The sequence below is a fragment of the Acipenser ruthenus genome, chromosome 8 (assembly GCF_902713425.1).
Source record: "Acipenser ruthenus chromosome 8, fAciRut3.2 maternal haplotype, whole genome shotgun sequence".
Classification (NCBI taxonomy): Eukaryota; Metazoa; Chordata; class Actinopteri; order Acipenseriformes; family Acipenseridae; genus Acipenser; species Acipenser ruthenus.
This window is the reverse complement of record NC_081196.1, coordinates 12,032,234-12,052,954: the sequence shown is the minus strand read 5'-3', so window position 1 is coordinate 12,052,954 and position 20,721 is coordinate 12,032,234. Positions and strand designations below refer to the sequence as shown.

At 36.0% G+C, this 20,721-nt stretch overlaps 1 protein-coding gene across 4 annotated transcripts in view; it reads right to left on the bottom strand.

Annotated features, from left to right (window-relative positions):
• Positions 1-20,721, bottom strand: part of LOC117406115 (cytoplasmic dynein 2 heavy chain 1-like) — a 157,543-nt gene that overhangs the window by 14,025 nt on the left and 122,797 nt on the right. For all 4 annotated transcript variants that reach the window (XM_059028505.1, XM_059028507.1, XM_059028506.1 and 1 more), the window contains 3 exons: positions 19,147-19,263; positions 10,119-10,328; positions 6,381-6,470 (listed from right to left, as the gene is read on the bottom strand). In XM_059028505.1, coding sequence (XP_058884488.1) covers positions 6,381-6,470; positions 10,119-10,328; positions 19,147-19,263 — 417 coding nt within the window. The remainder of the gene's footprint in view (positions 1-6,380; positions 6,471-10,118; positions 10,329-19,146; positions 19,264-20,721) is intronic.

Here is a 20,721-nt window from a genome sequence, read left to right as displayed (position 1 = left end):
GGTATTATTTACACCTAAATTAAAGAGGCCTGGGTTAAAATGTGCCTGGTTTTACAGCATGGTCTCACATTTACAATTCCCATTAGCTTTGTCTTCTTCATTACTTGCTGAGGAGAGTAAAGAGCCTGTCACCGAAGCGTGTTTCTGTACAGGTCAGGGTAGATTTAAGACTCAGTCAAAAGCTTTTGGCAAGCTTGGAAGTTAAGACAATGATTAAACCATCCCTGAGGTACTTCCTACTAAGCTTTTACACAGCATGAATAGTTTGAAAGCTATCTAACAACATTACAGTTAAAAAAACACAAATAAAGAGCAAATAAGCTGAGGTGGCTGTTGTGGTTTGGAGACTTGCAAAATTATAAAATAGTGTGGTTAAATTCACTTCCCGGTAACATGTTATTGTTTACCTTTGATTCCAATGGGATTTTTACCTGGCACACAGTGCCACCTATTGGCTAATTATTGTAACTGCACAATGTATTTATTTTGTCTTAAAAGGAAAGTAAAATCTTAGCTTTATAGCTGATGTTTAACTAAAAATGGTTTTAAAAAAAAACATTAAAAAAATAACATCTTTTCAGATGTGTATTCCATTTTCTTAAATAAAAATGTAGTATTTCATACATCTTGTATTTGGGGTGTTTATAAAATATCAGTCAAATCTAGGATGCTATTTTTTTATTATGGACTGTAGAGCACAGTCTAAACAATTACTATTCCTAAGTTTGCAACACCATGTGCATTTTCCTATTCAGCAAATTAACACAACTTAAGCCGTATGCATAATTTACACAAACATATGCAAGAAGCATATGTACTGGTCGACAATTAACTATTTGAAAATTGTTATAATCATTGCGAGCTCAGTTGGAATGAAAACCAGAAGACACAGGGGGTCCCCAGGACCAGGGTTGTGAACCACTGATTTAGAAGACTGAAATAATTTTGTTGGCCATGTGAGCAACCGTGAGCTCAATTTAGGAGCAGTGTTTCTATTTAACCCTTTAAGGACTGTGATCGTGACTTACTGGGTCACCATACTTATACTGGTTGAAGGGGAAGGGATTGAATTTCACAGCTGGAATTAAAGAGGCCTTGGTTAATATGTGCCTGGTTTTACAGTATGGTCTCACATTTACAATTCCCACAGATTAGTCATCTTCATTGTTTCTGTACAGGTCAGGGCAGATTTAAGATTCAGTCAAAAGCTTTTGGCAAGCTTGGAAGTTAAGACAACGATTAAACCATCCCTGAGTTGCTTCCCACTGAGCTTTAAAGCTTTTACAGAGCATGAATAGTTTGAAAGCTATCTAACAACATTAAACTTAAAAAAAAACACAAATAAAGAGCAAATAAGATGATGTGGCTGTTGTGATTTGGTCACATAACAATCGGTGTGCATATATATATATATATATATATATATATATATATATATATATATATATATATATATATATATATATATATATCCTGTTAAAAAAATAATGTTCATAATGTAATATAATGTTCCCCAGAGTGTTCTGAAAAAAGGACACCAATTCCAAGATGCTACTGTAAAAAATAGCTTTTTAGTGAATTTTTATTGGAGTCAACTACAGCCAAAAAAAAAACTCTGGTCCTAGGGAGCATCCCACTGAAAAACGCTTGGTCCTTAAAAGGTTAAACATCCTAACCTTATAAAGCAGTATGTGGAAGCAAAATACTGCTTTTTGAAAACAAACCAGTTTGACAATACACCCTAGAAATGTTATAATTACACCCATGATTGTCAATCCAAACTGAACACACAAGAATCAGACCCTGTTAAAAGTTTCTGACTAACAGCTTAATGCTTTGACATATTTCCTAGTCTTTGAATGTACTTTAACCACTTTATGAGAATAATGTAAAAACTGGCCCTACACAAGCATTGTTTTAAAAAAGAACAAGAGAAGACATTCCGTGCCGGTCATGTCGTAAACACTGCTTTATGGAGTAATAAAACCTGTAAGCGAATCTTAGCTGGCTGGAATTCTATGTTTATAAATGTACTTTATAGTCCAAAACTACATTAAGTTCAAATAGATTCGTGAATTTCAGAAAATCCTTATCTCCCTTAATCCCTAGGGTAAACTGTGCAACATGTACTGAATTTAATGAGCAAACACTGGATGTTCACCTTACTCTTATAGATTAGTTTAAATAAAACTGTTAAACTTTGAATTACTGGTACATTATGCACTTTAGCTTATTATTGTTTTTTTGTGATGTCGTGATGTGATACAGACAAGAATCATTACAACCAAAAGACTGCAATACAGTGTCGGAGGACAACACAGCCCTGGGCAGCTGACAGGCATGCCCGCAGGCGCTCGGCCACTCTACAGAGGTCGCTGGTGCGCGGTGAGCCGAGGACACCCTGGCTGACCTAAGCCCTCTCCCAACAGGCGGCGCTTGGCCAATTGTGCTCTGCCCCTTGGGAACTCCCATCCACGGTCGGCAGTGGAATAGCCTGGACTCGAACCAGCGACCTCCAGGCTATAGGATGCATCCTCCATTCCACGCGGAGGGCCTTTACCGGACATGCTACTAGGGAGCCCGAAGACTGCACTTTTTATAGAACTTTTTAAGTCTTCAAAAAACATTACAAAAAAAAAAATTAAAAAAATCAATTGTCAATTATATATTTAAAAATTCTTAAAATCAAAAACTAGTAAAACTTTGTAAGAAAGGCCCTTTTTAAAAAATTCTGCCTTTGGGCAAAGTTAAACCAGTAACAGACATAATCAGGATAACAGAATCCAGCAAGGACCAGGGGCAACATATAATATGTATTGTATGAAAAGTTTACAGAAGACAAAGATCAATTTATAATTATCAGGATGGCTGGGCTGAGATCCCAGAAGAAAAAAAAAAAGATGAAAAAAGTCACGATCTTACTGGAATATGATCCAAGATACAAATGGCGATATCCTTTAGACATGTCGAAAATCTAAACTACATGCACATGAAAACTGAAAGTACCTGTTTTGAGGTGCATAGTTTGTAAAGCCTGGGGCCAATAGTATATATTTACCCGAACCTGTTGTAGTTCATTAGGTCTGAATATTATTTTGCTCTGTAGAAGCACATACTGTACAAGTACTAAACATGTTCCATCTTCCTTGAGCTTCCTGTAATCATAAATGTGTTGAAGACATTTCCCATCTGCCGTCAAACATCTTTTCCCTCATCAGCCCTCAGATTAAAGAGAAACTATCTGTGCTCAACTGATGGCACTCCCTGTATCATCAATTTTTTTCACAAGATATTTTTTAAAAAGCTAACTTTTAAAACTAAAAGGTACTGTTCTTGTTTAAAGCTGAATGTTGGTTATTATTTACTTGTGTTTGTGTGTTAAGTACACAACTATAAATTATAAAGTATTCTTTTCCACAGCAAATATGAAATTAAAGTTGTCATTTAGCATAATAAACGGGTATGCATGCTTTAAAACTGGTTAAGTGGTTATCAGGCAAGCAGATGGCCAGCATAGTTTAATAAAATGCATACAGTTTGTTTCCAAAATATATTCTCAATTTGTTTAATCACAAGCCAGTAGTTCTTTGATGAAAAGGGGTAATAAATATATCTATATAAAACAAAGCTCATGCACAATGCCGTCTCATCTTGTGTATATTTCTTTTAACAAGAACTAGAAAATAGAGCAATTTAAAACATGTAGTTCCATTTGAATTTTTTCACCTTGTGAAAGGCCACCTTTAAGGAATTCGCTTATTTTTTGTTAGAACAAATAATGTGCTAAGACCAATTAATCAATCACTTTTAAGTGTTTGTGACACTGAAATGACCCACTTCTTTGTATCTCAGACCTTGTTCCAATAAGATCATTACTTATTATTACTGTTTAATTGCAGTCAAATCAGGATAATTTGTTTCAATAAACTACCTCAATGGGCTAAAATAAACAAACCAAACAAGCAATTGTTTTTGCAGTTAAACAAAGCAGGCCCGATATCAATGAAGGGGCAACCCTCCAACACTAGGGCAAAATGCGTCTGCCCCTGATTTTGATGAAAAAACTGTGCCAATGAGAGCAAAGTGACTTTGCACTATAATGTGATTTTGGTGACATGCTTTTCCTTTCCTTTGCTACCTGCATTAGTGCCAGTGGCCGGCTTAACTTTAGGGGCGTGGCCTCATTTGCACGTTAACTTTGAACGGTTTCGATCACAACGCAGCCGGGGGCAACAGCATTTCAAACTAACCAGGTAAGGGGAGGTTTATTTGAAATGCAGGTGCTGTCGATCCCATTACGGAAAGGGAACAGCAAGTGGTGAAGGAACAAGGGACCAAATGAGAGATTAAACACATTTTCCTAAACATTTCTGTGCCATGCGAGTACTGTCACATGGCAGTCGTGACCCTATCAAAGAGGGAACGTCTGGATTCCATTTTCGGTGGCCAGGGCACCTGTAGAGCTGCAGGGCAAGCACTGGGCTTCCAAGTCCTCAGAGGCTGTGAGGGACAAGGTGCCCTCATGAGCCAGCTCAAACCTGTGCAAGGCTACCCAATCAAGCACTCCTCACAACTACCCACACGACACAAACCTTCTCTCCTGTGTATGTGAAGGAGTGTGGGTGGGTCATGTGAGTAATCCAGACCCAATGAGAAACTATCATCTATGGTTGCTAAGGAACACTGAAAATGTTTTCCGAAGGAAGAGAAGCAGAAAAATTCGAAAAACAAAACAACCGTGGCGGTCAGCGCAGACTCCTTCCAAGGCAATGCTGAAGATAAAATGGTGCTGATCCCTTCTGCTCGTGGCACTTCATCCCCTCGGAGGCAGAGGGGGCTCTTAGAGCAGCTTCGACATATATGTGCTCAAGTGAATCGGTCTACACAGAGGTACTGTATATCCCAATCAGTAATGGAATAACATTTCGTACCAGAAAGGGAACTGTATTACCTTGAATACTGCTCTGCTGATGTTAAACTCAATTAATAATGAAGATAAATAGCAATAAAATAAGGTTTATTATATGATGAATTAACTGTACTACAAATTACCTTGTGGTTTATAAGAAGACATTAGCGTCTATTGATCGTTGACTAATTTAAATGTCACCAATAAACTGACCTATTTACAGCCCAGGCAAAACCAAAGATGGTCGCATCAACATAATGTTATTGGTGATTAGTGCTTTTGTTAAGAATTTTCCATAATGATTACAGTACTTCATCCAGCATCTGCAAATGTTTTTGTCTAAATAAAATGTCAAATAAAAGTAAGAAAAATAAAAACAGGTAAAAGAAAGCCTGTAGATTGACATAAAAACAAACATGCGTATGACAGTAAAAAAAAAAAAAAAAAAATACATATAATTCGGTACAAAACCTTGCACAAACATATTTTTGCACATGTCTGTGTAGACAGATTCAGTTTAGTTTAGACAGCAATTTCTGTCAATTACGAACATCAACACAAAACCCTTTTTTAGTGTTTTCCAGATAATCATGGAGATTTAATACAGATTTTTTTTTTTACTTCACTCAACGCTTCTTGTTTATTATTTTCCATTTAAACTGACGCCATCTCCCTTAGGTAATATTACACTGTACCATCTTATGAAATGAATAATTCAAGTCGGGCGATTGGAGCCTCTTAATATTCACGAAGTAATGTCTTAGTCAAGGTTGGCGTGTCTGATACAATTGACTACTTGCTATCGCTTTTAACTTTTGAATTTTGCTTTTAAATATATTTTTAGGTACATATATATTACAATACAGATTTCATGGGTAGCTTTCAATAATGCAGGGAGTACATTTTTGGCTATACCTTTAAAGTCACTGCCTTCAAGTAAATATTGGGACATGTCTACTGTAATAGGAATCCTCTTAAAATGTAGATCAGATTTAAATATAGATCAAGTGTTACTGTTTTATTTATATAATACAGCCACCACTTAAATTAATAAAATAGTGACTTCCCTGGTGTTGTAAATACACTGCTGCTGAAATGTTGTTTCATAACCTTGTAATGATCTAAAAAGCAGCTGTTTTAGATCCACCACTTTAGAAAATTAAAATATGGCTCATGTCGATATTTTTATGATGGCTATAGTAAAGCTATACAGATTGATTCCAGGTCATACTTTGTTTTCTATATGCATTAAATTCTGCGAGAAGGGGCTAACTCCGCGATCGCGGAGTCACGTTTTTCTGGAGGTACTATTAAGAAGCCATTTCCATCACGTGAGGCAGCCATGATCCTGCATTAATTCCCATTCTCTAACTTACATTTTCTAACACAAAAGAACAAATACTTTTCATCAAAAAGTGAGTCTCATTTGATATTTAGTTAGTACTACTGAATTATTTATACACTAGTTTACCTGTATTGCAAGAGTTCGGGCCACAACTCCTCTGAGGTACTGCATGGGATCTTCTGGGCCTTCCCATTTGTTCTGCCAGCTTAGTGGGCACTGGAGAAATGGGGTACAATTGTATTTAGAGATGAACATGAAAACAGAGTTAGCATTTAGTTAAGATATTTATATACAATGGGATGACGCTCCGAGATGCAACATTCAGGATCTCCTCTGGTCTTTCCTTCTTGGTTACATATCAAAATAAACACACAATGTCACCTTCTGAGTATTAACACATTATATTTTCATTATCTGTAGGTATTGTTGCATGTTTAACCATTTCTCTGTGTTAATAGTGTCTGAGACCACTTTACTGAAAACATAAATCTACTTGTTATTTAATGGCTTTAGTGATGCATATTCATAAAGCAGTGCATATGCTAAAGCAAACAGCAGGTCATATCTGTTTAGTTGTGATGATTAATGACTAATTACAAGTGCTATTAGCTGCTGTGTTGCTGCTACTATTTCATGTATTATGTTACCATCATGTATTATGCACTTTCCACTGTATTTAATGTACTATTTCATGTATTACGCTACTATCAGATATTATGCACTTTCCACTGTATTTAATGTATTATGCATTTTTTTTTAATACTGTATATCATGTATTATGCATTTCTCTGTATTTAAAGTATTATGGATTTTCTTGTTGTTACTGCATCTTGTAAGCGCTTTGTGATGGTGGTCCACTATGAAAGGCGCTATATAAAATAAAGATTGATTGATTGATTATTCAGTAATATTGTTGAGCCACGTCATTTCATTAGTGTAAACATACTACAAAAACCTTTTCACTGCAAATAGTCAGTGGCTACATTTACCTGTACATGCAGCTGTTTTTTTCACACTACTGTCATACATGCAGTTCTCACACTAATGTTATTTCAATGGATACACAAGACACAATTAGACTGACCTCCTGAAACAGTGTGAAATGCATTGAAACACAAACACTTAGATAGTCTCTTGGAGTCAGCATGTTTACTGCTGAAGATCCTTGATGTGCCGAATGACTACTTGTTCTCAACAGTATGTTTGTTTTTTTCAAAAGCGCTGGCTGTTTAAAAAGAAAACTCGTGTAATACTTTGAATAAGGTCAAAGTAGTAACACATGCACATTTATTATACAACTGTTTTTAGGGTCTAGAAATTAAGCAAGGAGTCAAAAGCACTGTTTCATTCTTACCTGGTATGTCCTTCTTATCGGATAAGAGTTTTATTTTGTAATCCTCCGACTGGCCCGCAAAGCAATCATTTTTATCAAAAACAGATCAAGCTTAAGTTGATCATCATTGTTCACCTACATGAAAAGGTCAACTTCTGGAGGAGTATAAATTAGCTTAATGGAATTTGACAGAAAGTCCCTTGCAGGGAAATATTTATAATGTTCCTACTCTAGAGATCATGTGGTTTCTACCATAAATAAATTAATTACATCTCTAGAATAGCAAACACCCGTTTTTCATTAGGTAACATAAAAAGCAGCAGGATCAGGGGAGGCTAAAGTGGATGTAGAATCAGGGAATAAATAAAGCTACATAAATAATTTAAAGATGCATCAGTAAAAGGGGGGGGGGTGGAATGAAGGTGTGGGGGAGTGGGGCAGGGCACAGCAAATCAGCCACAAAACATGTTACTTTACCAAGAAAATCTTAATTATGAACCTTTCGTGCATACCAACAATATTGGGATGCTAAATTCAAAGATGAATAATTTATTTCTGATTCATGTCTGAACAAATATAACCTCTATCTGCATTTTTAGCTAGTTTTAAAAAGAGGGCTTGTGACAAGCAAACATATGTATAAGATTCAGATTTTCTCCAAAAAAATACTGACTGCTGCTGTGTCCCACAATCAACATAAATGTTTTATTAAAATCGATTCCGTTGTTAAAAAGTCATTCTAGTTCCACTGCATTCTCTATCTGCACTGCTCTAATACAGGATCAGGTAACTCCAGCCCCGGGAAGGTCATTCCTATTCAGGTTTAATAGGTATAATTAAACGAATAAGCATGGTCAGACGACGTTTAATTGTCTCAATTAAAAAATGAAGGAGATAGCTGAAAGAATGACCTGCACTAGAAGGGTAAATGTGTCCTACCCCTTCTCCATCACCATCCCTATATTTCCTATACCGTATATCCCCTTCGGTCACGATTTTTAAATACCATTTTTAGAAATGTTAAAAAGGTTTGTGTAAACTCTTTGGAGTTCGAGACGTTTCCCTGCCAAAACTTTGAAAAAGCAGTATGCATTATAAAATAGATATGAAACTTAACATGGTACAATTATACACACAGTAACTGAAGGGGATATAGACATGTTGACAAAATAATCTGGTGTTAATTTAATACAATGATCTCACCGAATCTGCTCTAGGGTTGCAGCAATACAAGATTTTTCACATCACGATACAAGCTAAACAGAAAATGGCGATATCCTGATATTATCACATTACGTGATCATCTTGATCTAGAACTGATATTTTTAGATAGTTTTAAAGAAAGGAACAGTTGTATTAATGCCATCAATAACCATACAGAATAGAATTCCACTGAATATTATTCTTACAAACTTCCAAAAGTAGTACAATAGTACTTGTCCAGACAGTAAATGGACTTTCATTTCAATGAATTATGTTGAATTAAGAAAGAAAAAGAAGAGAACATTGCCTGCAATCGGGAGTCAAACTCAGTTATACTGACAGCAGATAAATATACAGCTACAGCCAAAGGCTTTGCATCACCCTATAGAATGAACTCATTTTGCTTCATAAAGTCGAATGAAACCTGCTCAATAATGTTACTTTAACATATTGAATTACATATCGCTTTGCAGTTTTCCCATATACTTAATGAAAAACTGACACAAATTGAAAGGTTTGGCATTTCGAAATCTAACATGAAACACTGTACTACTATTATGGTTTCTGGCAGACTTTTGCAATACTGTTTTGTAGTTTATTTGACTACATGATGATAATTAAAATATCTAAATATCCTACACATCACATGACACACAAAGGTCCTTTCCTCTGATGGGAACTAGACTCAACCGTAAGACTTTCACACTGATCAGTAAGGAAGGTTTCCAAGTGTGAATTGCTATATGATTCTACATATCTCTGACTTACTAACATTATTTGAACCATTATCCTGTAATATGGCTGTAATTACTTTAGCAAGTGATACAAATAATAACAATTTCTGTATCACAATATAATGGCATAACTGGTCTATCAGTGCAACCCTAGTTTGCTGTTATCTGCTATGTGGGGTGCTCTCTCAGTGCTGTCACACATGGGCTGTTTTCCAACCTACTGCATGTAAACTTAAGTAAGTAAAGTATGAAGGCCCTTCAATTACATTGCATAACTTTGAAAATAGTTAGGGTACCTTATCCCATTTCAAATAAAGAAATTGCTCATTTAAATGTATTCACTTTGGTCTGAGCAAGATGTGAGTGTTTAAAGGGCTGCAATTTTAATCGGCTTGCAGATCCATCCACTAAATCCCTTTAACAAGGAAAACTGTATCTCTGAGTTGACTATGATAATTACAACGTAGGTCTTGGAAAGGGGGCATAAACAGAAGAACAAACAGCTTAAGGTTTTAAATGTGTATAGTTTGACATCTGACTGAGATTTGACTGTTGTATCTATCAAGATGATATTTAATGTTACACTTTTCTTACCTCTTGGTTCAGTAATGCCGTAGCGAGCTTCTGCACTTCAGATGTCAGCAGGGAAGTTCCTCGGATAACTTTGCTGAGTGCTGCCAAGGACTGATGAATACTCTGTACCAGTCGGATCGCATTAAACTGCTCTAGGATAATGAATGACAGAACTGGGGACCCCTGCCTCTCGTTGGGAGGCGATACCTTCTGATGGATGAGATTAGAACCCTAAAACAGAAATGAAAGAACAGTGTGACAAGTCGCATTAGGACAACTCAATAAACTGGATTTTGATCTTGGTAAGCATTCAGCTTGTAAAGATTTGATGTATTCCATTGAGTACAGTGCTGTTTGCCATAATCAAAAGTAGGATTTACATGGTGACAAGCATATCAAATCACCACACTGAGAACAGCTGCTCTTGGAATACCATTTTCACTTCAGGTTGGTCATCAAGAACTAATTAAAAATACATACAAATTGAATCATGATACATGCTGATAATACAATATGTTCTGTTTCAATGTAACCAACACAGACGAGAAACCCCAGAACATTATAACCTTCAATGCTGAAATTAAATTCCTCAGATTTCTGTTCCTGGAATACCTCATAAACAAGTTTAACGTACTGTTAAATATAAATGTATTGTAGAGCTAGCCTGACACTGGTAATATATTGAGCTGCAGAATCCACAGCCTGTGAGCGCAATTCTATGTGATTATTTTCATGAACAAAATTCTATGTAGTGACACTGTGATTACAGACCTGATTCTAAAGTCAATGGGGACAGGGAAAATAATACATCTTCTGTCTAGAATGATTTCCAATGTTATTTACGTTGAACATATTCAGGGAGAATAAGGCTGGGACTTACCTGCTCCTCTAGTTACCTATCATCTTCATAATGTATCATTCTCTGGAGTACTATATTAAAAAGTCAAGCTAATACGAGTGAGCTGTTGTGTGCACTGTGACTCATCTACTCGTGAAAGAAGAGGGCCACTCAATCTTGTGTCCCCATGTTCCCACTCAGAACATCCTTACCCTTGAACAATCAATTGGCCTGTCATTTACTGAAGCGGTCACTTAAGAAACAGTTACTGCTTAAAACACTAGGGACATGATTTAGGGATTCCTAATGATGATCCCTTTGATGTAGTTGGCACACAGTGATACCAGGTGTTCTATGCTGTAATTGCAGCAAGGATCTTAAAACGGAAAGTAAAATTTGAATGTCCAAATGTCATCTCCCCATCTCCCATTTAGGTTCCCTTAACCTAAGGCTTATTGTATACAAAATATATAGGCTGGTAACTGCATAGTATAACCATGGGACATGGAAAAAGCATAGGAAAACTGCAAAATTGCTATGCAAATATACCATGATAAACTTTTATAAGGGTAAGTACGCATTCACCAGCAGCTGTATCCTGTGGTTTAAGAAAATATTAATAGCTGTGTTAGCTAAACATTGTAAGATAATGCATATTGCTGCGCTACATAAAAGGTGTATTCTTGTTATATCATTCTAAACTGCTTGCAGCCTCTGTCTACATTGGTTTAGAGTCTATCCAAAAAGCATAGCCAAGATACCATCACATTCTCTGAAAGCAGACTACTAATCTGTTGAAACAAATAAATGCACTGATCCAAAATGGCACTGCAAATAGCGTGACACAAAACAACAAGCAAATAATTAACAGGAGTAAATAGTTACAGAGAATTACAGAAGGTTATTATTATGTATTTATTTATTTATAATACACGGTAAACTATCATTTTTTTTATTAACGTAAAGTTTTGCAGTCTTATTATATGCGTTAGTGGTGGGAGACCTGTGTGTAATACGATTAGATGGTGGTGTGAGACCAGTGTATAATACGATTAGGTGGTGGTGTGAGACCAGTGTATAATACGATTAGGTGGTGGTGGGAGACCAGTGTATAATACGATTAGATGGTGGTGTAAGACCAGTGTATAATACGATTAGGTGGTGGTGTGAGACCTGTGTATAGTACGATTAGATGGTGGTGTGAGACCAGTGTATAACATGATTAGGTGGTGGTGTGAGACCCATGTATAATAAGGTTGATAATACAACTCTTATCCTCAATTTTTAATAACAAACACACAAAACACTGTTAATACCAAAACAAACAACAGGGGCCTGCAGATTTTAAGTTTTAACTGCAGAAGAGAGGGAGAAATTTGTAGAAGAGCAGATGAAAAAAAAATAAGACATGGTATCTCATAATCCTCGTTGCTTAATTTGAATGAGACATGCTAATAGCATTTGTTACTGAGAAAAAGAGAGGGACCAGCTATTCATTACTAAGCAGTTAGATACCATACAAGCTATTAATACTTTCACATTCATCTGTAATAAAAGCCCCTTTAATAGTCTGCATCGTTTTTATGCTGTACCTAGGCATTAAAAGAAGCTTATATAAGATTATACCATTCTCACTAATGATGCATGATCTGTTAGATACATAAATACTGTAATACTGTACCCCTTTGAGGGGAAGACAACATATTATAATTGTTGTACCAAACGAGATAATTTGAATTTGCCACACTATAATCTAAATACAAACAAATAACAGAGTGAACACTGAACAAAACAGTCACCTAAAGCAACTTGTGAATTTCAAGAACACATGCAGGTACACTGCCATTGTAATAGGCACACTGACGTAACTGTACTTTATTTAAACCACTGGAAATGACAATGCAAACTATTGGATATTTATGTTGTGCGTCTTTCCATGTTTTAAACATTTTTGTCATACCTGTTAACCCTCCCTTTTTTTTGGGGGGGGGGGGGGGGGGGGGGGAACAACAAAGAAGACATGTCAATCCTGTCAGGTCCTGTAGAGCTGAGTTCAAGAAAATTATATAGGGCTGGCATACATCTGAAAGGGGTTTAGCAACACATACTAGCTGCTGTATAGTGCTGAATTTTGGTACTGGCAAAGAACAAGTCATTAAAAACACAATGATGCAATATAAGATCATAAAAAATGTATCACTCTAAACTCAACCATACAAGTGATAGTATATGTGGACATACCTCAAGTGACTTTATCCCAGCCCCATACCGTCACACATACACACACATAACATTCAGGATTGAGGTGTGGGGGCTTTTTCCACTCTTCTGAAAAGATCAGTTTCAACAGTTCAATCCTTGATTCCTTTATTACTTGTAAGCAATAAGGCACTTCAGGGTGTGGAATATACTCTAATATCCACACGCCCCGGGTGCGTTATAAGTCATGAGGTGAGGCATGTGGATATTAGAGCATATTCCACACCCTGAAGTGCCTTATTGCGCTTATAAAATGGGTTAACTAACTAAAAAAAACAAAAACAAAAAAAAAAAAACGTAAAAACATGTTTTAATTAACAAAAAAGTATTTTATATTAAATATCCTTCCGCCTCTGACATAAAAAATAGTCCCATAAAACTTAAAAAAAATAAAACCAAAAATGTATTAATTAATTTTTTTTTTTTAAATAAACATTGAACAGATTAAAAACAAGAACACTGACATTGAAATTGCAGCTGTGAAGATTTACAGGCCCTTTTTTTAGATGTTCATTCTGAACAGTAGGTGGAGCTGCAGCAAGCGATTTCGAGCAACATCACGCAGACCTTCTTTGCCACGTCTGACCATATTTAATTGCACATCAAAACAAACCTTTATCACAAGACCTGCGGCAGTGTCAGGTGACAGTGTTGCAGATGGTTTTTTTGTTTTGTTTTGTTTTAATCGTCCTTTGTGATTCGATGACAGGAGGTATCCATGCCAGATTTGTAGGACCGTTTCACAGTGGCAAAAAAGATGTGGTTTGCATTTTGAAATACTCGGACTGTGGCATAAAAAGTACACCCGATGCCCAGGCAGTGGACTTCTGTGTATTTTTTTTTCCTTTTCATTTTCTTGTCCAGAAGCCGTGCTTCAGTAAGTTTGATGCTTCACAGTATTACTTTTTCACCCTTGAGTAAGTGTTGGTGTCTGATTCAGACTCATCCAAAATCTCATCGAGTTTGTTTTCCCAAAAGATCAAATTTGATATACCTCGTCAGTCATCTGTATTGCGAATTTAAATATAGCTATCGTTTTTTTCAAAATTATATATTAAATGTCATTAGTCATGTTTATTAATATAAATTTAAATATGGCTACCGTTTTTTTTTTTTCAAAATTCTAGTGGCGTACGGATATCTACAAGTGATTCGCCCATTTTTAAAAAAAAGTTTCAACACATGAGAATATGGTGTAATAGTCACACCCCCTGTGACCTGTTTTGACCAATCAGGATAGAGTATTTAAAAGACCCATTTTATAATGACAAACCGTGATGCTTCCATCCCAGTGTTAAAACAAAAAATAAACAATTATTGTATACTACCAGGAGAACAATGTCACTATTTACAGTAGAAAAAGTCATGATGAAGCAGTAAAAGATCAAGTATATAAATGGCGGGTGAATAGATTTGCATATGCTAAGCTGCTACTACAATATAAATACTTTCAGAATGAATAAAGTGCTGTAATGAAGTGTTGGAATCACCTTTGTTCTGTGTGTTTGTCACCATCTGTAAAACACCTTTCAAAATGTATTTTTAATTTTCAAAAAGCAACCACACGACAGGATATTGAACTCCACCAAGTCAATATTTCTAGCAAAATAAATACTGTACTAAGCACAGGAAACTAATCTTAGAAAACATTACGTTCAGGGTGTTTCGGTATAGTAGGACTGGGAGATTCAGGTCAATTCTCCCTTGGCCTCTGAATTGACTGATGTAGCCACGATGCAATCCTAACATTACAAATATGTGCAATACAGGAAACTAATCTGTACTATTTATAGTCAGAAACATATTGGCTGTGCCAAATTTACAATAAAGTAAACAGTTTTTCACAAGCAATGCTAAATGTACTAAAACAACTATTCCAAGAATCAGCTAGGGGCACAATGTCTGATGCTCTGTTTCTAAACATACTGTTTTGGAACACTATTGTGCATTCTAAAACAGCTTGATTTAAAGTAATAACAATAACAATAATCATTTACAATTTAATGAATTGCAACCGAAACTGCACTTCCACTTATTATTATTTGTTTATTTAGCAGACGCCTTTATCCAAGGCGACTTACAGAGACTAGGGTGTGTGAACTATGCATCAGCTGCAGAGTCATTTACAATTACGTCTCACCCGAAAGACGGAGCACAAGGAGGTTAAGTGACTTGCTCAGGGTCACACAGTGAGTCAGTGGCTGAGGTGGGATTTGAACTGGGGACCTCCTGGTTACAAGCCCTTTTCTTTAACCACTGGACCACACAGCCTCCTTCCCTGCACGATTCCCTCCCACTCATGTGATGCGAGAGTAGTCTACTATCAGTCTACTATTAGTTTCTGAGGTCGACTGTCACTTTACTGTTCACCTAGGCGCTTTCGCTCGTATCAACCAAGCAAATGATTGATGTACTGAACAATGCGCACTTTAAACTTGACAAAAAAGCAATACGATTGCTGAAACAGGACAGCTGGTGTTGAACTTAGGCCACCATCACAATCCATCCCGCTTTGTTGTAGAATATGTCCCGGTGGTCTTGATGCCTCATTGCTGCTTTGTGCTTTGAGTTCAGGAGGCCATACAGATGTGTTGAAATGTGTGAAACCATAACTGTTCTGGTAGGTATGAAACACTAGTGCCACCAGGGCATTTAATGCGTTACACATCTGAGAATATAAAAATGCCATGGTTTAGTAGTGTGATCAGAATTTCTCCAAGAAGCAATTTTGTAAACTACTGTACAGCACCTGACAACTTCTGGATACGATTATCTGTCCGCTATTTAAATCAAGTCTGTCTGTATAAAGTTTAATATTTATATTTCCTCACAATAAATAACTTTCAGTACATTCACACAAATAAAGCAATTGGCTTACTCTTTGGGATGATGATAGTACCAACCTCATTTCATTTCAATTGAATATAGGGGACACAGTAACAAGAGAAAACAATATTCAGCAATTTTAAATTATGAATGTTTTAAAGGAATCCTTGCAGTGTGAAAGATCACGTTTAACCATATAAATATATTTAAAAGAGACACAATAGGAACTGCGACAATAAAATATTAATGCACTCTTGGCATTCTTAATGAACTCTATAAACCCAAGAGGACAAATGATAGATAGCACTGTGAATACACAATGAGATAACCTAGGTGAGCACTCTCTCATTAGGCATAGCTTTCTCAGCAGTTATTTGGTGGATCTAATTAATGTAAGGCTAACACTAATTAAATAAAGGTACATGCGGTTTCTTGCACAGCTGAGTAACTTCCGTATGAAAAATAACAAATTGTAACAAATTTAAAATGAAGTGTAAGAAATACAAATTATTAAAACAATTATTAAAAATATGTATGGAATGCACGAATGGCATGTTGTTTTGAGTATTTTGCTTAGAATGTCAAAGTTGGGTGACATAGTGGATAAGTCTTGGAAAGGGCATTAGCCGTAGGGCCTATAGGGTCTGTTTTAATGCTACCAGATGACTTGTGCAAAAGCAGTGCTGATACTGAAATCTCACTCCAGAGTGGGTATTAGTTCACAACACAAACTACCATCACTACTGGCTTGAAAATGTCTCCAGTTCAAGGATGTAGGTGGGATGTTACTAAATGTATAATGGCTGTTTGTCTTGCAGTTGCTGCACCTTGTCTTTGTAAAGTACTTTAACCTTTTCTGAGTCATTTTAGCAAGATCTCAGTATTACCCATTATTATTTCTTTCACTTAGGCCACAGGGACAAGCTTTGTAGAAGATGTGATACCTACAAAAAAGGGCCAAGATAAATACACAAAGATGTAATCTAAATTGGGGCAAACTTGCAGTAGAAGCTAGTAGCAACCTGAATAAAACAAGTGGGGACTAAGTTTGCCCCAGTTGTGTCTAGTTTAACTTGGCTTCTACTGGGATTCAAAATCATGTTTCCAGATGTGTCACAGACTTGACCACAGAGCTTTAGACCACTAGGCCATACTGTCTTTGCAAATTTCAGTTTTATTTTAGATACCCAAATACAGCTTGAATCACAAAGTGGTCATATGAGATTATGGTATCTGTCAATTCAATAAAAAGGAAACACTGTGACCTTGAGCAAGTCACTTAACCACCTTGTGTTCCGTCTTTTGGGTGAGATGCTGTTGTAAGTGACTCTGCAGCTGATGCATAGTTCACACACCTTAATCTCTGTAAGTCACCTTGGATAAAGGCGCCTGCTAAATAAACAAAAAATAATAACAACAACTTGCCAGTGTTCTATACTTTTGTTTTACCACTACACCACGTCAGATAAGATTTCAGATCTAAAGCTAAAGGTCAAAATTTGAATCAGATACAGTTTACTATCAATGTGACAAACAGATTGTAAATAATTTGGTAAGTGAATAGAAATATGAAACTATAACACACATGCAGTATCTACATTGTATAAATGTAAATATTTTAAACCACCAAGATCATACAACCCATTCTTACTTTGTAAGAATTGCATTTGCTTAGGATTTCATCATCAATTTCAATATCAATTTCAATAAGCACCTGTCAAGAATCCGCTTCTCCTCTGATGTTTCATATTTTTTGGAGCGTCTCTCTCTCTCTCTCTCTGCATAAATACATGTTCACCATTTATGTTCACTTACCGTGCAGCTGTGGTTACATTTTTAACTGGGAAGTAATGCATGTTTTGCTTAATGACAATGCATTTCCCAAAGGGTGACAAACATTGACAATGGCATGGTAAGAATTTAAATGGGACGTTAACAAATGTAGGACTACTAGTGAGTTAAGTAATTGGTGAAACGTTATGCATTATATTGTTTATCCAGCTCTGACCCCTGCACCTGCACCTGCCCCCAAGTAGTCATTGATAGATTCTGAGATATATGGCTTGAACTCTGTGGCTGCAGGAAAGGGTTATTTTTTGCACAATTTTCACAACACTAAAAATGTGAAGTTGCCAGCTTAAACAGTTTCTGAGATATTAATAATAGTAGGTGCAGCTGTTGGCCAGTTTGAACACTTAATGTAATGCTAGCATGTACAACTGTAATGCTCCATGTTAACAAACTGAAATGAAGAAGGGTGGCACTAGTTCTTGAAAAGCAACTAATGAATGATATAATCACCAAGGGAAAAATAAGGGCATTTATCCAGGAACCCTCATTACTTTTTCTAGGGCTAAATGCACCATATACTCAAAAAACAACTTTTAAGAATCGGTTTAATGGCAAGCAAAGCAACAACAAAAACTACAGGTCAATAAAACCAGCTTAAGGTAGCTATAAAACAAACAAAAAAGGATATAGTTTTATTCTCATGCCCCAAGCTACCATAATCTGTAGGATTTTGATGCACAGAATGATTATAAAGATAATAGTCTGGCTTTTATTTTTTAATAAGGACTTTATTAGTTACAAATAATACCGATAAAAAACTTAAATCATTAAATTATAAAGTCCAGGAATATAAATATCCAGGAACTGTTTTAAATGCTTTAGACAGTGCAATTTTAAAAAGGTGGCTGGGATACCCAGTGGGTATGAACATGTCTGATTTATAAGTTATAAACATGTAACCATTAATGAACTACAGCATGCATGACTGTACAGCCTTGGCTTACATCCCCTGTAGAAAGCATACCCCTTGTATAATACGCACATCTGTATAAAGAGCCTTTCTTGTGTACTATAGTATGCTATAGAATACTCTTACACATCTGCACACAGTACATAAAACCCTACAATTCTTCCAATATTTGTTATAGGGTGCATGTTATATACTATTAATTAAGGTATTAAAAGAATGCTAAGAAAATAAACTACACAGTATACAATATAAAAAAAGATATACAAGATACAATAAACGGATATGACTATATGTTGTACTGGACCCAAAACAACCTAATTATCTCCATGCAGTGCAATGTACTTTTCAGCTGGCTAGTGTCTTACCTGATTAAGTTTCTTCCAGAGGTTGAGGACAGGTGAGAGCTCGTTTGACCAGATTTCCCTGTCGAACTTGGAGCCAGCAGTGACAGATCTGCTTAAGATTCGCAGCTGGGAAATCACCTGGAAGGACAGAGGTAATGAGACAGGTTGTTATCGTGTCACTTCTCAGGTTACTTTAAAAAGGTTTAAAAATAAGCCAAATGGAATGTGAAACTGTTTAGAAGGGGGAATTGTTACTTGCACGTTGTGTATTATGAAACAATGCAGTAAGTATTATACATTGTGTGCACATTTTTCAATGTTATACCAGGGGCCACATTAATACAGCTGCAATGCACTTCCTGACATACTACTGCTTGATGAATACCGACCCCTAAAAATGTACTGCATGAATAATGCAACAGAACATAAACGACTCATATCACTTTTGCAGCCACTGTAATTAATGAGTGTGTTTTAAACCAGCTCTAGCTTTAGACTGATTTTTAGGTCGGCCAGGGTGTCCTCTGCTCACCGCGCACCAGCGACCCCTTTAGTCTGGCCGGGCGCCTGCGGGCTTGCCTGTAAGCTGCCCGGAGCTGCGTTGTCCTCCGACGCTGTAGCTCCAAGGTGGCTGCATGGTGAGTCTGCAGTGTGAAAAGAAGCGGTCGGCTGACGGCACACGCTTCAGAGGACAGCGCAGGGGTGGTAGCGGTGAGCCGAGCTTAAGAAAAATTATTGGGTATTCTAAGTTTGGATAATAATAATAATAATAATAATAATAATAATAATAATAATAATAATAATAATAATAGACGACTACTAAATAAAAAAAAAAAAGAAAAACAATATATAAAAAAATAGCAAAACCAGAAGAAATTAAATAAATTTAAGAGCAGTACAGATTGTTTTAGTTGCTGGTGATTTTTTTGTATTTATTTTTCCAATCCTACAAGATGTATAGGGATGTAGTGTTTCATTTTCTTTCCCTTCCCTGATAAATTATTTTCATTTGCTTCAGCTGAACCTTGCACTAACATCTGATTTCTCAGACTTGCCTCAGAAAAGCAGTAACTGTGGTTTCAGGCAGGTGGTAGTTGGATGTTTCAGGAAAATTCTTTACTGTACTTACTAATTGAGTTCCAACACATGTTTTAAAATGTATTTTCAAACCTCTTGTTTGAATAAACAGCATTATTACTGGTTCCTTTAAAAAAATATCCAAACAAACAAGCAAAAAACAAACAACAAACAAAAAAAGTTAAATCAAGCTGGTTATGTTATTTTGATGCTATCAATCGTATTAAAAGATGACTGAAAAATAACAACACTTATATTTTGAATAAAAAAAGCTAAATTACCTGTAAACTAAAACTTAAGAAAACACCAAAACATATCCATACACAAAGTCAGGGATCGTTTTTTAAATGTCAGATTCAGTAAGTATTTGAAATGTCTAATGTTCTGTCATCGGTGCTATTCTGTGTTAGTTCTTCAATGTTACAATGGTAAACCAAAAAAAAAATGACATGATTATGCCAAGGAAAACAGAATACTTTATTTTGTAGCTCTGATGTTATTTCAAATCAGTAATATGAT